This window comes from Aegilops tauschii, chromosome 7 (assembly GCF_002575655.3).
Source record: "Aegilops tauschii subsp. strangulata cultivar AL8/78 chromosome 7, Aet v6.0, whole genome shotgun sequence".
Taxonomy (NCBI): Eukaryota; Viridiplantae; Streptophyta; class Magnoliopsida; order Poales; family Poaceae; genus Aegilops; species Aegilops tauschii.
The window spans coordinates 531,418,383-531,436,564 of NC_053041.3; the positions used below are offsets into that span (position 1 = coordinate 531,418,383).

The following is an 18,182-nucleotide window of genomic DNA, read 5'->3' on the forward strand; positions in this document are numbered from 1 at the left end:
CTTCAGGTTGGATCCTTTCGATCTAAGTTTCTCTTCATCGGCGGCGGTTGTTGTTTTGGTGCGTTGGTCCTATGGGGCCTTAGCATGACGACTTTCTGACCCGATTGTCTACTACAACAAGTTGTGCCCGGCTCCGATGAGGGAGGGGCGATGACGGCAGCACGCCTTCGGCTTGCTTTAGTGCTTGTAGTCGTCGCTAGGTGGTCTACAAATCTGGATATAATTTTTATTATTTCTGGTGTCTACAATACTACCATGATTGAAAATGAATAGACCAAAAGTTTCCCGCAAGAAAAAAAAATTGATCATCGAGCGCAAGTTTAGGCACAATGTACTTATCTCATGTTTAACCGAAAACACTACCTCATCGTACAAAATTATAAGATGTTTTAAATATTTCAATATAGACTAATGCACATTGAAATGAGTGAACAAGAACATTAAAATACGTTTGTATACATCCGAATCAGGAAAACGTTAGAACATGTTATAATTGTAAATGGAGGGAACAGTAAGCAACGAGCAGAGATCAGAAGAGTCCAAAATCGCATATGGATCAAATCCGTGGAACCGTAACTGTTGTTATTGGGCAGCTTTTACCTTTCCAAAAATTGAACTGCAACTACGTACACCCCAATTAATGCATACTGCCGGATGTAAGGGCATTCATCTTACTCCTACCCAAGATTTTCCAAAAAAATGTTAAGGAATCTTTTCTCCAAAAAGGAAAAATAATCGACGCGATGAACCGCGCGCCCATATAAAAGCTCGTGCGGCGCCGGTCTTTGCCAATCGACTACGCCGGCGTTGTCTTCCCCGTGATTAATTCCACGAAGCAAGCCGAGGCGATGGGTGCGTATTTACTTTCGTTGCAGCCGTGTGGATGGCGCTTTTAGCCGGCTGCGGAACCAATGCTTCTCGGCTCCACCCAACCAAACAGCAGGCAAGTAGAGTAGTATCTTGGTGTCAATGGAGTTTCTTGCAGCAAACACTTACGCTATGCGGTCGATCTGGCGGTACGTATTACGTCTATCAGCAGCTTTTACAATAGTTCTCCAATTTTCGCACGTCGGTTCGTTGATGATCGACTCAGGTGGAAGCCCAAAGGTCCAGCAACGAAACGATCCAGAGATGGCTGCTCGGTCAAGTTTCACCACTCGACGCTGAATCTGGTGACGCCATGATAGGCTACGTACGTAATACGGTGACTGGTCGTAGAGATATACCCCAGTATATGCAAAGAACCATCATTCTTTCTGTAGTACTATAATTCTCTGGTTTGCAGTTTGCGCAGCACCAGGCAGCAGCAGAAGCATCGGACGAGGGCTACTACGGCTTCATCATGACGCTGGACGTGTACGGCCTGGCTCTGAGCCCTGAGCAGTACAGCTTGGCCTCGGTCTGGCTCATCCACGACGGCGACGGCGCGGCGGCCAACTACAACGCCATCCAGATCGGCTGGGAGGCTGCGCCGTCCGTCTACGGCGATTCCCGCACTCGCCTGGCCGCTACTTGGACGGTGAGCGACCGGCCGGAATCATCCAGTTTGTGTTGTGTCGAGTTCGAGTGATTTCTGATCGTATTCTTGGTGAACTTTGGTGGCGCAGAGTGATGGATTTCAGAGAGCTTTCTGCCGCAACGCGGACTGCGCCGTCGGCTTCCAGCCTGAAGAGGGCGCGCCCATGGCTCTGGGCGACGTGATTCAGGCCGTCTCCCAGCCCGGAGGACCCAAGCAAACCATCACGATCAAAGTCATCAAGGTACGTATATACCAGTCCAAACCACCGTTCAAAGATCTGCTAATTTCCACGTTCAACTTAGTCTAATCTAAATTGTAATGCAGGACGGTGAGCTGGGAGATTGGCTGGCGTACTGCGGGCTCAACGCGGACGGCCTGGCGCTGATCGGCCGTTTCCCAAGGTCACTCTTCGCCGGAGGGATGGCGGACCGGGCGTCGCGCATCCAGTTCGGCGGCTTCGTGCAGACCCGCGCCACGGACCTGGCTCCCATGGGCAGCGGCTACCTCCCCACCAACGTGGCCGCCGCGTCCATCAGTGACGTGCAGTTCATCGACCGGAGCGGCAACGCTTCGCCGGTGACGGGACAACTGCCGACGTACATGACTGATCCGAATATCTACGTGGCTACTGACATGGCCGATGGCCAGTTCTTCTACGGGGGGCCCTTGGAGTCTACAGATTGATCGACGACACGTTTTTATTATGAAATGATAATGATATAATTGGTTCGGTTGTGTCACTTTGCTCGATTACAGAGGCCCTTGGAGTAATAGAGCAAGTGACACAGCCGAATCAATTGTTGGAGGCTGACAAAGAATAATAACAGTATGAATCTCTTTGCGTATGTAAACCTTTGAGATCTTTTTTTTTTGGAAAACTTTTAATTTATTATTCATCAATTATGGTAGTATAACGAATACTAAAAATAATAAAACTTACATCCACATCCCACATAGCGACGACTACAAGCATTGAAGCGAGCCGAAGACGTCCATCGTCATCACCCCTCCCTCGAGAAATTTGGCTACAAAGAAGGTTTTCATCTAATCTAATGTGTGGTTGTGGGCTGGGAGTAGGTCTCCGACGCGGATCTTTGAAACACCACTGGTACACTGAGAGGAGGGGTGATCAAGGCACCTACTAGTCAGACTCCTATGAAGATACACATGAGCTATAGACGGTATCCATATTTCAAGTTGAGCAATACTTCCTATTAGTTCTTCGAATGATATGCTTATATTGTTGTGAGCCATAATAGTCTTCATGCCATGAAAGGATTGTATTGGCGCAATAGATGATAGTCATGTGATTGCTAAAGTGCCAAACTCACAGACTGCGACATATGCGGGTAGAAAGCACTACACAAGTCAAAATGTGCTTGTTGTTATTGATTTTGATCTCAATTAAGTTCACATATGTGTTATCTGGTTGCGAACCATGCTAAATTTCAATTGACAGCATGACTTGTTCTATGGGATCATATCCCTGATGGTAAGTTCTATGTAGAAGATGTTGGATGTGCATGTCGGCATGGAGTTCTTCCCCCTTCAAAAAAACTACGTATCATCTCAATGAATTTTAGGCCGCGACGCCTAGTAACCCTCCAAGCGTCCTCTCGCGACACCTCCCCCGCGGGCGGCTGGGGAGGGCTCAGCCGCCGCTGCCTAGTAACCCTCCAGCGCCCTTCTCCCCCTCCACCGTTGCCGATGGTCGGCGCCGGGCAAAGCCCGTGCGTGCGACGGCGGCGGCGGAGGGTCTCTCCTCCCTCTCCCGGATCTACGGCGGCGCGGACGTCCTGATCCGTGGGGTGCGGTCCTCCCGACGATGTGGCGGATCTCGGAGGCGACGGGCTCGCGGCAGTGCACGGGCACCCAGATCCATGGGTGTGGGATTCCCGGCAGCGTGCGGGCTCCCGGCGGCGGCGGGATCGGTCGACGGTGGGTTTGGGCGATGGCGTCGGCCGCGTGGTGCCAGATCTCGTCGCTCGTGGCGGATCTCGCCACTCCGGCCATCGTGGAGGAACCTGTGAAGGAAATATGCCCTAGAGACAATAATAAAGTTGTTATTTATATTTCCTTATATCATGATAAATGTTTATTATTCATGCTAGAGTTGTATTAACCGGAAACTTAGTACATATGTGAATACATAGACAAACAGAGTGTCCCTAGTATGCCTCTACTTGACTAGCTCGTAAATCAAAGATGGTTAAGTTTCCTAGCCATAGATATGTGTTGTCATTTGATGAACGGGATCGCATCATTAGAGAATGATGTGATGGACAAGACCCATCCGTTAGCTTAGCATAATGATCGTTTAGTTTATTGCTATTGCTTTCTTCATGACTTATACATGTTCCTATGACTATGAGATTATGCAACTCCCGAATACCGGAGGAATACTTAGTGTGCTATCAAACGTCACAACGTAACTGGGTGATTATAAAGATGCTCTACAGGTGTCTCCGATGATGTTTGTTGAGTTGGCATAGATCGAGATTAGGATTTGTCACTCCGATTGTCGGAGAGGTATCTCTGGGCCCTCTCGGTAATGCACATCACAATAAGCCTTGCAAGCAATGTGACTAATGAGTTAGTTACGGGATGATGCATTATGGAACGAGTAAAGAGACTTGCCGGTAACGAGATTGAACTAGGTATTGAGATACCGACGATTAAATCTCGGGCAAGTAACATACTGATGACAAAGGGAAAAACGTATGTTGTTATGCGGTTTGACCGATAAAGATCTTCGTAGAACATGTAGGAACCAATATGAGCATCCAGATCCCGCTATTGATTATTGACCGGAGATGAGTCTTGGTCATGTCTACATAGTTCTCGAACCCGTAGGGTCCGCACGCTTAACGTTCGATGACGATCGGTATTATGAGTTTATGCGTTTTGATGTACCGAAGGTATTTCGGAGTCCCGGATGTGATCAAAGACATGACGAGGAGTCTCAAAATGGTCGAGACATAAAGATTGATATATTGGACGATGTTATTCGGACACCGGATGAGTTCCGAGGGTCACATGATAAATATCGGAGTGCCGGGGGGTTATCGGAACCCCAGGGGAACTAATGGGCCAACATGGGCCTTGTGAGAGAGAGAGGAGGGGCCCATAGGGCTGGCCGCACGCCCCCCTTGAGGAGTCCGAATTGGACTAGAAGGGGGGCGGCGCCCCCTCTTTCCCTCCCCTCGCTCCCTCTCCTTCCTTCCCCTCTCTCTTCCCTTGTTGGAAACCTACTAGGAATAGGATTCCTAGTAGGAATCCTACTTGGGGCGCGCCCCATGAGGGTCGGCCGGCCTCCCCCTTGCTGCTTTATATACGGGGGCACCCTAGAACACACAAGTTGACAGTTGTCTTAGCTGTGTGTGGTGCCCCCCTCCATAGATTTCCACCTCGGTCATATCATTGTAGAGCTTAGGTGAAGCCCTGCGTCGGTAACTTCATCATCACCGTCACCATGCCGTCGTGCTGACGAAACTCTCCCTCGGCCTCAGCTGGGTCAAGAGTACGAGGGACGTCACCGAACTGAACGTGTGCAGATCGTGGAGGTACCGTGCGTTCGGTACTTGGATCGGTTGGATCGTGAAGACCTTCAACTACATCAACCACGTTACTAAACGCTTCCGCTTTCGGTCTACGAGGGTACGTGAACACACTCTCCCGCTCGTTGTTATGCATCACCTAGATGGATCTTGCGTGTGCGTAGGATTTTTTTTGAAATTACTGCGTTCCCCAACAGTGGCATCCGAGCCAGGTCTATGCGTAGATATTATATGCACGAGTAGAACACAAAGAGTTGTGGGCGATAATAGTCATACTGCTTACCAGCATGTCATACTTTGATTCAGCGGTATCGTTGGATGAAGCGGCTCAGACCGACATTACGCGTACGCTTACGCGAGACTGGTTCTACCGACGTGCTTCGCACACAGGTGGCTAGTGGGTGTCTGTTTCTCCAACTTTAGTTGAATCGAGTGTGACTACGCCCGGTCCTTGTTGAAGGTTAAAACAGCAAACTTGATGAAAAATCGTTGTGGTTTTTGATGCATAGGTAAGAACGGTTATTTCTATGCCCGTAGCAGCCACGTAAAACTTGCAACAACAAAGTAGAGGACGTCTAACTTGTTTTTGCAGGGCATGTTGTGATGTGATATGGTCAAGACGTGATTATATAAATTGTTGTATGAGATGATCATGTTTTGTAACACAGTTATCGGCAACTGGCAGGAGCCATATGGTTGTCGCTTTATTGTATGAAATGCAATTGCCATGTAATTGCTTTACTTTATCACTAAGCGGGAGCGATAGTCGTAGAAGCAATAGTTGGCGAGACGACAACGATCCTTCGATGGAGATCAAGGTTTCAAGCCGGTGACGATGGTGATCATGACAGTGCTTTGGAGATGGAGATCAAAGGCACAAGATGATGATGGCCATATCATATCACTTATATTAATTGCATGTGATGTTTATCCTTTATGCATCTTATTTTGCTTAGTACGGCGGTAGCATTATAAGATGATCTCTCACTAAATTTCAAGGTACAAGTGTTCTCCCTGAGTATGCACCGTTGCTACAGTTCGTCGTGCCGAGACACCACGTGATGATCGGGTGTGATAAGCTCTACGTTCACATACAATGGGTGCAAGCCAGTTTTGCACATGCAGAATACTCAGGTTAAACTTGACGAGCCTAGCATATGCAGATATGGCCTCGGAACACTGAGACCGAAAGGTCGAGCGTGAATCATATAGTAGATATGATCAACATAGTGATGTTCACCATTGAAAACTACTCCATCTCACGTGATGACCGGACATGGTTTAGTTGATGTGGATCACGTGATCACTTAGATGATTAGAGGGATGTCTATCATAGTGGAAGTTCTTAAGTAATATGATTAATTGAACTTTAATTTATCATGAACTTAGTCCTGATAGTATTTGCATAACTATGTTGTAGATCAATAGCTCGCGATGTAGCTCCCCGTTTATTTTTGATATGTTCCTAGAGAAAAACTATGTTGAAAGATGTTAGTAGCAATGATGCGGACTTGGTCCGTGATCCGAGGATTATCCTCATTGCTGCACAGAAGAATTATGTCCTTGATGCACCACTAGGTGACAGACCTATTGCAGGAGCAGATGCACACGTTATGAACGTTTGACAAAGCTCGGTATGATGACTACTTAATAGTTTAGTGCACCATGCTTTATGGCTTAGAACCGGGACTTCAAAACGTTTTGAACGCCACAGAGCATATAAGATGTTCTAAGAGTTGAAATTGGTATTTCATACTCATGCCCGTGTCGAGAGGTATGAGACCTCTGACAGTACCTTGCCTACAAGATGGAGGAGAATAGCTCAACCAGTGAGCATGTGCTCAGATTATCCGGGTACTATAATTGCTTGAATCAAGTGGGAGTTAATCTTCAAGATAAGATAGTAATTGACAAAGTTCTCTAGTCAATATCACCAAGTTACTAGAACTTAGTGATGAACTATAATATGCAAGGGATGACGAAAGTAATTCCCAAGCTCTTCGCGATGCTGAAATCGGCGAAGGTAGAAATCAAGAAATAACATCAAGTGTTGATGGTTGACAAGACCACTAGTTTCAAGAAAAGGGCAAAGGGAAAGAAAGAGGAACTCCAAAGAAGAATAGCAAGCAAGTCACTGCTCCCATGAAGAAGCCCAAAGCTAGACCCAAGCCTGGAACTGAGTGCTTCTACTGCAAAGGAAATGGTCACCGGAAGTGGAACTGCCCTAGATACTTGGCGGATAAGAAGGATGGCAAAGTGAACAAAAGTATATTTGATATACATGTTATTGATGTGTACTTTACTAGTGTTTATAGCAACCCCTCAGTATTTGATACTGGTTAAGTTGCAAAGAGTAGTAACTCGAAAGGGGAGTTGCAAAATAAACAGAGACTAGTTGAGGGCAAGGTGACGATGTGTGTTGGAAGTGATTCCAAGGTTGATAAGATCACCATCGCACACTCCCTTTACCTTCGGGATTAGTGTTGAACCTAAAATAAATGTTATTTGGTGTTTGCGTTGAGCATAATATGATTGGATCATGTTTATTGCAATACGGTTATTCATTTAAGTCAAAGAATAATTTTTATTCTGTTTACATGAATAAAACCTTCTGTGGTCATACACCCAAGGTGAATGGTTTATTGAATCTCGATCGTAGTAATACACATATTCATAATATTGATGCCAAAAGATGCAAAGTTGATAATGATAGTGCAACATATTGGTGGCACTGCCGTTTAGGTCATATTGGTGTAAAGCGCATGAAGAAACTCCATGCTGATGGGCTTTTGGAATCACTTGATTATGGATCACTTGATGCTTGCGAGCCATGCCTCATGGGCAAGATGACTAAGACTCCGTTCTCCGGAACAATGGAGCGAGCAATTGATTTATTGGAAATAATACATACTAATGTATGCGATCCGATGAGTGTTGAGGCTCGCGGTAGGTATTGTTATTTTCCGACCTTCACAGATGATTTGAGCAGATATGGGTATATCTACTTGACGAAACATAAGTCTGAAACATTTGAAAAGTTCAACGAATTTTAGAGTGAAGTGGAAAATCATCGTAACTAGAAAATAAAGTTTCTACGATCTGATCGCGGAGACGAATAATTGAGTTACGAGTTTGGTCTTCATTTGAAACAATGTGGAATAGTTTCGCAACTCACGCACCTGGTGTTGGAAATATGCCCTAGAGGCAATAATAAAATGGTTATTATTATATTTCCTTGTTCTGATAATCGTTTATTATCCATGCTAGAATTGTATTGATAGGAAACTCAGATACATGTGTGGATACATAGACAACACCATGTCCCTAGTAAGCCTCTAGTTGACTAGCTCGTTGATCAATAGATGGTTACGGTTTCCTGACCATGGACATTGGATGTCGTTGATAACGGGATCACATCATTAGGAGAATGATGTGATGGACAAGACCCAATCCTAAGCCTAGCACAAGATCGTGTAGTTCGTTTGCTAAGAGCTTTTCTAATGTCAAGTATCATTTCCTTAGACCATGAGATTGTGCAACTCCCGGATACCGTACGAATGCTTTGGGTGTACCAAACGTCACAACGTAACTGGGTGGCTATAAAGGTGCACTACAGGTATCTCCGAAAGTGTCTGTTGGGTTGGCACGAATCGAGACTGGGATTTGTCACTCCGTGTAAACGGAGAGGTATCTCTGGGCCCACTCGGTAGGACATCATCATAATGTGCACAATGTGACCAAGGAGTTGATCACAGGATGATGTGAGTTACGGAACGAGTAAAGAGACTTGCCGGTAACGAAATTGAACAAGGTATCGGGATACCGACGATCGAATATCGGGCAAGTAGCATACCGATAGACAAAGGGAATTGAATACGGGATTGATTGAATCCCCGACATCGTGGTTCATCCGATGAGATCATCGTGGAACATGTGGGAGCCAACATGGGTATCCAGATCCCGCTGTTGGTTATTGGCCGGAGAACGTCTCGGTCATGTTTGCATGGTTCCCGAACCCGTAGGGTCTACACACTTAAGGTTCGATGACGCTAGGGTTATAGGGAAAGTATGTACGTGGTTACCGAATGTTGTTCGGAGTTCCGGATGAGATCCCGGACGTCACGAGGAGTTCCGGGATGGTCCGGAGGTAAAGATTTATATATGGGAAGTCCTGTTTTGGTCACCGGAAAAGTTTCGGGTGCTATCGGTAATGTACCGGGACCACCGGGAGGGTCCCGGGGGTCCACCAGGTGGGGCCACCGGCCCCAGAGGGCTGCTGGGCCAAGTGTGGGAGGGGACCAGCCCCAGGTGGGCTGGTGCTCCCCCCCATAAGAGGCCCAGGGCGCAGGAAAGGGGGGAAACCCTAGACTCAGATGGGCCTAAGGCCCATCTAGTGGGGCGCCCCCCTCTCTCCCCCCTTGGCCGCCCCCCAAGCCCCATCTAGGGCTGGCCGCACCCCTTGGGGGGGGGGGAACCCTAGATGGGGGCGCAGCCCTCCCCCTCCCCTATATATATTGGGGTTTTGGGGCTGCCATACAGATGAGAACACATCTTCCTCATGGCGCAGCCCTACCCCTCTCCCTCCTCCTCTCCCGCGGTGCTTGGCAAAGCCCTGCAGGATTTCCACGCTCCTCCACCACCACCACGCCGTCGTGCTGCTGCTGGACGGAGTCTTCCCCAACCTCTCCCTCTCTCCTTGCTGGATCAAGGCGTGGGAGACGTCACCGGGCTGCACGTGTGTTGAACGCGGAGGCACCGTTCTTCGGTGCTTAGATCGGAATCAACCGCGATCTGAATCGCTACGAGTACGACTCCCTCATCCGCGTTCTTGCAACGCTTCCGCATCGCGATCTACAATGGTATGTAGATGCACTCCCCTTCCCCTCGTTGCTAGATTACTCCATAGATTGATCTTGGTGATGCGTAGAAAATTTTGAATTTCTGCTACGTTCCTCAACAGTGGCATCATGAGCTAGGTCTATGCGTAGTTTCTATGCACGAGTAGAACACAAAGCAGTTGTGGGCGTAGATGTTGCCAATTCTTCTTGCCGCTACTAGTCTTATCTTGTTTCGACGACAGTGTGGGATGAAGCGGCCCGGACCGACCTTACACGTACGCTTACGTGAGACAGGTTCCACCGACTGACATGCACTAGTTGCATAAGGTGGCTAGCGGGTGTCTGTCTCTCCCACTTTAGTCGGAACGGATTCAATGAAAAGGGTCCTTATGAAGGGTAAATAGAAATTGGCATATCACGTTGTGGTCTTACGTAGGTAAGAAACGTTCTTGCTAGAAACCTATACAAGCCACGTAAAAACTTGCAACAACAATTAGAGGACGTCTAACTTGTTTTTGCAGCATGTGCCTTGTGATGTGATATGGCCAGAAGATGTGATGAATGATATATGTGATGTATGAGATTGATCATATTCTTGTAATAGGAATCACGACTTGCATGTCGATGAGTATGACAACCGGCAGGAGCCATAGGAGTTGTCTTTATTTTTTGTATGACCCGCGTGTCATTGAATAACGCCATGTAAATTACTTTACTTTATTGCTAAGCGCGTTAGCCATAGAAGTAGAAGTAATCGTTGGCGTGACAACCTCATGAAGACACAATGATGGATATCATGGTGTCATGCCGGTGACAAAGATGATCATGGTGCCCCGAAGATGGAGATCAAAGGAGCAAAATGATATTGGCCATATCATGTCACTATTTGATTGCATGTGATGTTTATCATGTTTACATCTGATTTGCTTAGAACGACGGTAGCATAAATAAGATGATCCCTCACTAAAAATTTCAAGAGACGTGTTCCCCCTAACTGTGCACCGTTGCGAAGGTTCGTTGTTTCGAAGCACCACGTGATGATCGGGTGTGATAGATTCTAACGTTCGAATACAACGGGTGTTGACGAGCCTAGCATGTACAGACATGGCCTCGGAACACATGCGAAACACTTAGGTTGACTTGACGAGCCTAGCATGTACAGACATGGCCTCGGAACACAAGAGACCGAAAGGTCGAACATGAGTCGTATAGTAGATACGATCAACATAGAGATGTTCACCGATGATGACTAGTCCGTCTCACGTGATGATCGGACACGGCCTAGTTTGACTCGGATCATGTATCACTTAGATGACTAGAGGGATGTCTATCTGAGTGGGAGTTCATTAATCAGATGAACTTAATTATCATGAACATAGTCAAAAGGTCTTTGCAAATTATGTCATAGCTTACGCTTTAGTTCTACTATTTAAGATATGTTCCTAGAGAAAATTTAGTTGAAAGTTAATAGTAGCAATTATGCGGACTGGGTCCGTAAACTGAGGATTGTCCTCATTGCTGCACAGAAGGCTTATGTCCTTAATGCACCGCTCGGTGTGCTGAACCTCAGCGTCGTTTGTAGATGTTGCGAAACACCTGACATACACGTTTTGATGACTACGTGATAGTTCAGTGCGTAATGCTAACGGTTTAGAATTGTGGCACCAAAGACGTTTTTGAAACGTCGCAGAACATATGAGATGTTCCGAAGACTGAAATTGGGATTTCAGACTAATGCCCACGTCAAGAGGTATGAGACCTCTGACAAGTTTCTTAAGCCAGCAAACTAAGGGAGAAAAGCTCAATCGTTGAGCATGTGCTCAGATTGTCTGAGTACCACAATCGCTTGAATCGAGTGGGAGTTAATCTTCTAGATGAGACAGTGATGGTTCTCCATAGTCACTGCCACCAAGCTATTAGAGCTTCGTGATGAACTATAACATATCAGGGATAGACATGATGATCCTTGAGTAACTCGCGATGTTTGAGACCGTGAAAGTAGAAATCAAGAAGGAGCATCAATTGTTGATGGTTAGTAAAACCACTAGTTTCTAGAAGGGCAAGGGCAAAAGGGATACTTCATGAAACAGCAAATCATTTGCTGCTCTAGTGAAGAATCCCAAGGTTGAACCCAAACCCGAGACTAAGTGCTTCTATAATGAGGGGAACGGTCACTGAAGCAGAACTACGCTAGATACTTGGTAGATGAGAAGGCAGGCAAGGTCGACAGAAGTATATTGGATATACATGTTGGGGAACGTAGTAATTTCAAAATTTTTCCTACGCATACGCAAGATCATGGTGATGCATAGCAACGAGAGGGGAGAGTGTTGTCCACGTACCCTCGTAGACCGATAGCGGAAGCGTTAACACAACGCGGTTGATGTAGTCGTACGTCTTCACGATCCGACCGATCAAGTACCGAACGCACGACACCTCCGAGTTCTACACACGTTCAGCTCGATGACGTCCCTCAAACTCCGATCCAGCCGAGTGTTGAGGGAGAGTTTCGTCAGCAAGACGGCGTGGTGACGATGATGATGTTCCACCGACGCAGGGCTTCGCCTAAGCTCCGCAACGGTATTATCGAGGTGTAATATGGTGGAGGGGGGCACCGCACACGGCTAAGAGATCTCAAGGATCAATTGTTGTGTCTCTGGGGTGCCCCCTGCCCCCGTATATAAAGGAGCAAGGGGGAGGCAGCCGGCCAAGAGGAGAGGCGCGCCATAGGGGGGAGTCCTACTCCCACCGGGAGTAGGACTCCTCCTTTCCTTGTTGGAGTAGGAGAAGGGAAGGGGGAAGGAGAAAGAAGGAAGGGTGCGCCCCCCTTCCCTAGTCCAATTCGGACCAGACCATGGGGAGGGGTGCGGCCACCTTTTGAGGCCTTTCTCTCCTTTCCCGTATGGCCCATTAAGGCCCAATACGAATTCCCGTAACTCTCCGGTACTCCGAAAAATACCCGAATCACTTGGAACCTTTCCGAAGTCCGAATATAGTCGTCCAATATATCGATCTTTACGTCTCGACCATTTCAAGACTCCTCGTCATGTCCCCGATCTCATCCGGGACTCCGAACTCCTTCGGTACATCAACATACATAAACTCATAATAAAACTGTCATCGTAACTTTAAGCGTGCGGACCCTACGGGTTCGAGAACTATGTAGACATGACCGAGACACGTCTCCGGTCAATAACCAATAGCGGGACCTGGATGCCCATATTGGCTCCCACATATTCTACGAAGATCTTTATCGGTCAGACCGCATAACAACATACGTTGTTCCCTTTGTCACCGGTATGTTACTTGCCCGAGATTTGATCGTCGGTATCTCGATACCTAATTCAATCTTGTTACCGGCAAGTCTCTTTACTCGTTCCGTAACACATCATCCCGCAACTAACTCATTTAGTCACAATGCTTGCAAGGCTTATAGTGATGTGCATTACCGAGTGGGCCCAGAGATACCTCTCCGACAATCGGAGTGACAAATCCTAATCTCGAAATACGCCAACCCAACAAGTACCTTTGGAGACACCTGTAGAGCACCTTTATAATCACCCATTTACGTTGTGACGTTTGGTAGCACACAAAGTGTTCCTCCGGTAAACGGGAGTTGCATAATCTCATAGTCATAGGAACATGTATAAGTCATGAAGAAAGCAATAGCAACATACTAAACGATCGGGTGCTAAGCTAACGGAATGGGTCAAGTCAATCACGTCATTCTCCTAATGAGGTGATCCTGTTAATCAAATGACAACTCATGTCTATGGCTAGGAAACATAACCATCTTTGATTAACGAGCTAGTCAAGTAGAGGCATACTAGTGACACTCTGTTTGTCTATGTATTCACACATGTATTATGTTTCCGGTTAATACAATTCTAGCATGAATAATAAACATTTATCATGATATAAGGAAATATATAATACTTTATTATTGCCTCTAGGGCATATTTCCTTCAGTCTCCCACTTGCACTAGAGTCAATAATCTAGTTCACATCGCCATGTGATTAAATATCAATAATTCACATCACCATGTGATTAACACCCATAGTTCACATTTCTATGTGACCAACACTCAAAGGGTTTACTAGAGTCAATAATCTAGTTCACATCGCTATGTGATTAACACCCAAAGAGTACTAAGGTGTGATCATGTTTTGATTGTGAGATAATTTTAGTCAACGGGTCTGTCACATTCAGATCCATAAGGATTTCGCAAATTTCTATGTCTACAATGCTCTGCACGGAGCTACTCTAGCTAATTGCTCCCACTTTCAATATGTATCTAGACCGAGACTTAGAGTCATCTAGATTTAGTGTCAAAACTTGCATCGACGTAACCCTTTACGACGAACCTTTTGTCACTTCCATAATCGAGAAACATTTCCTTATTCCACTAAGGATAATTTTGACCGCTGTCCAGTGATCTACTCCTAGATCACTATTGTACTCCCTTGCCAAAATCAGTGTAGGGTATACAATAGATCTGGTACACAGCATGGCATACTTTATAGAACCTATGGCCGAGGCATAGGGAATGACTTTCATTCTTTTTCTATCTTCTGCCGTGGTCGGGTTTTGAGTCTTACTCAATTTCACACCTTGTAACACAGGCAAGAAACTCTTTCTTTGACTATTTCATTTTGAACCACTTCAAAATCTTGTTAAGGTATGTACTCATTGAAAAAACTTATCAAGCGTCTTGATCTATCTCTATAGATCTTGATGCTCAATATGTAAGCAGCTTCACCGAGGTCTATCTTTGAAAAACTCCTTTCAAACACTCCTTTATGCTTTGCAGAATAATTCTACATTATTTCCGATCATCAATATGTCATTCACATATACTTATCAGAAATGTTGTAGTGCTCCCACTCACTTTCTTGTAAATACAGGCTTCACCGCAAGTCTGTATAAAACTATATCCTTTGATCAACTTATCAAAGCGTATATTCCAACTCCGAGATGCTTGCACCAGTCCATAGATGGATCCCTGGAGCTTGCATATTTTGTTAGCACTTTTAGGATTGATAAAACTTCCTGGTTGCATCATATACAACTCTTCTTTAATAAATCCATTAAGGAATGCAATTTTGTTTATCCATTTGCCATATTTCATAAAATGCGGCAATTGCTAACATGATTCGGACAGACTTAATTATAGATACGAGTGAAAAACTCTCATCGTAGTCAACACTTTGAACTTGTCGAAAACCTTTTTGCGACAATTCTAGCTTTGTAGATAGTGATACTACTATCAGCGTCCGTCTTCCTCTTGAAGATCCATTTATTCTCAATTGCTTGCCGATCATCGGGCAAGTCAACCAAAGTCCACACTTTGTTCTCATACATGGATCTCATCTCAGATTTCATGGCCTCAAGCCATTTTGCGGAATCTGGGCTCACCATCGCTTCTTCATAGTTTGTAGGTTCGTCATGGTCTAGTAACATAACCTCCAGAACAGGATTACCGTACCACTTTGGTGCGGATCTTACTCTGGTTGACCTACGAGGTTCAGTAATAACTTGATCTGAAGTTTCATGATCATCATCATTAACTTCCTCACTAATTGGTGTAGGAGTCACAGGAACAGATTTCTGTGATGAACTACTTTCCAATAAGGGAGCAGGTACAGTTACCTCATCAAGTTCTACTTTCCTCCCACTCACTTCTTTCGAGAGAAACTCCTTCTCTAGAAAGGATCCATTCTTAGCAACGAATGTCTTGCCTTCGGATCTGTGATAGAAGGTGTACCCAACTGTCTCCTTTGGGTATCCTATGAAGACACATTTCTCCGATTTGGGTTTTGAGCTTATCAGGATGAAACCTTTTTCACATAAGCATTGCAACCCCAAATTTTAAGAAACGACAACTTTGGTTTCTTGCTAAACCTCAGTTCATAAGGCGTCGTCTCAACGGATTTTGATGGTGCCCTATTTAACGTGAATGCAGCTGTCTCTAATGCACAACCCCAAAACGATAGTGGTAGATCGGTAAGATACATCATATATCGCACAATATCTAATAAAGTACGATTACGACGTTCGAACACACCATTACACCGTGGTGTTCCAGGTGGCGTGAGTAGTGAAACTATTTCACATTGTTTTAACTGAAGGCCAAACTCATAACTCAAATACTCTTCTCTACGATCAGATCATAGAAACTTTATTTTCTTGTCACGATGATTTTCCACTTCACTCTGAAATTCTTTGAACTTTTCAAATGTTTCAGACTTATGTTTCATCAAGTAGATATACCCATATCTGCTCAAATCATCTGTGAAGGTGAGAAAATAACGATATCCGCCACGAGCCTCAATATTCATTGGATCACATACATCTGTATGTATGACTTCCAACAAATCTGTTGCTCTCTCCATAGTTCCGGAGAACAGTGTTTTAGTCATCTTGCCCATGAGGCACGGTTCGCAAGTATCAAGTGATTCATAATCAAGTGATTCCAAAATCCCATCAGTATGGAGTTTCTTCATGCGCTTTACACCAATATGACCTAAACGGCAGTGCCACAAATAAGTTGCACTATCATTATTAACTTTGCATCTTTTGGCTTCAATATTATGAATATGTGTATCACTACGATCGAGATCCAACAAACCATTTTCGTTGGTGTGTATGACCATAGAAGGTTTTTATTCATGTAAACAGAACAACAATTGTTCTCTAACTTAAATGAATAACCGTATTGCAATAAACATGATCAAATCATATTCATGCTCAACGCAAACACCAAATAACACTTATTTAGTTTCAACACTAATCCCGAAAGTATAGGGAGTGTGCGATGATGATCATATCAATCTTGGAACTACTTCCAACACACATCGTCACCTCGCCTTTTACTAGTCTCTGTTTATACTGCAACTCCCGTTTCGAGTTACTACTCTTTAGCAACTGAACCAGTATCAAATACCGAGGGGTTGCTATAAACACTAGTAAAGTACACATCAATAACATGTATATCCAATATACCTTTGTTCACTTTGCCATCCTTCTTATCCACCAAATAGTTGGGGTAGTTCTGCTTCCAGTGACCAGTCCCTTTGCAGTAGAAGCACTTAGTCTCAGGCTTAGGACCAGACTTAGGCTTCTTCACTTGAGCAGCAACTTGCTTGCCGTTCTTCTTGAAGTTCCCCTTCTTCCCTTTGCCCTTTTCTTGAAACTAGTGGTCTTGTTAACCATCAACACTTGATGCTCTTTCTTGATTTCTACCTTCGTCGATTTCAGCATCGCGAAGAACTCGGGAATTACTTTCGTCATCCCTTACATACTATAGTTCATCACGAAGTTCTACTAACTTGGTGATGGTGACTAGAGAATTCTGTCGATCACTATTTTATCTGGAAGATTAACTCCCACTTGATTCAAGCGATTGTAGTACCCAGACAATCTGAGCACATGCTCACTAGTTGAGCGATTCTCCTCCATCTTTTAGCTATAGAACTTGTTGGAGACTTCATATCTCTCAACTCGGGTATTTTCTTGAAATATTAACTTCAACTCCTGGAACATCTCATATGGTCCATGATGTTCAAAACGTCTCTGAAGTCCCGATTCTAAGCCGTTAAGCATGGTGCACTAAACTATCAAGTTGGGTCATCATATTGAGCTAGCCAAACGTTCATAACGTCTGCATCTGCTCCTGCAATAGGTCTGTCACCTAGCAGTGCATAAAGGACATAATTTTTCTGTGCAGCAATGAGGATAATCCTCAGATCACGGATCCAATCCGCATCTTTGCTACTAACATCTTTCAACATAATTTTCTCTAGGAACATATCAAAAATAAAACAGGGAAGTGACAACGCGAGCTATTGATCTACAGCATAATTTGCAAAATACTATCAGGACTAAGTTCATGATAAATTTAAGTTCAATTAATCATATTACTTAAGAACTCCCACTTAGATAGACATCCCTCTAATCTTCTAAGTGATCACGTGATCCATATCAACTAAACCATGTCCGATCATCACGTGAGATGGAGTATTTTCAATGGTGAACATCACTATGTTGATCATATCTACTATATGATTCACGCTCGACCTTTCGGTCTCAGTGTTCCGAGGCCATATCTGTTATATGCTAGGCTTTTCAATTTTAACCTGAGTATTCCGCGTGTGCAACTGTTTTGCACCCGTTGTATTTGAACGTAGAGCCTATCACACCCGATCATCACGTGGTGTCTCAGCACGAAGAACTTTCGCAATGGTGCATACTCAGGGAGAACACTTATA

At 45.0% G+C, this 18,182-nt stretch overlaps 1 protein-coding gene across 1 annotated transcript; it reads left to right on the forward strand.

Moving 5' to 3' along the window:
* The first annotated feature begins 1,180 nt into the window (after positions 1-1,180).
* On the forward strand, positions 1,181-2,203 carry LOC109761667 (uncharacterized). Its single transcript, XM_020320489.1, has 4 exons — positions 1,181-1,192; positions 1,286-1,519; positions 1,608-1,760; positions 1,844-2,203. The coding sequence occupies exons 1-4, from the start codon at positions 1,181-1,183 to the stop codon at positions 2,201-2,203; spliced, it is 759 nt and encodes a 252-aa protein (XP_020176078.1).
* Positions 2,204-18,182: the final 15,979 nt, after the last annotated feature.

What these genes read in the sequence shown, in the direction of transcription:
- LOC109761667 (XM_020320489.1), top strand. An exon ending in GCCTGGCCGCTACTTGGACG is followed by an intron (nt 1,520 to 1,607) that starts GTGAGCGACCGG and finishes TTGGTGGCGCAG; the next exon opens with AGTGATGGATTTCAGAGAGC. An exon ending in TCACGATCAAAGTCATCAAG is followed by an intron (nt 1,761 to 1,843) that starts GTACGTATATAC and finishes ATTGTAATGCAG; the next exon opens with GACGGTGAGCTGGGAGATTG.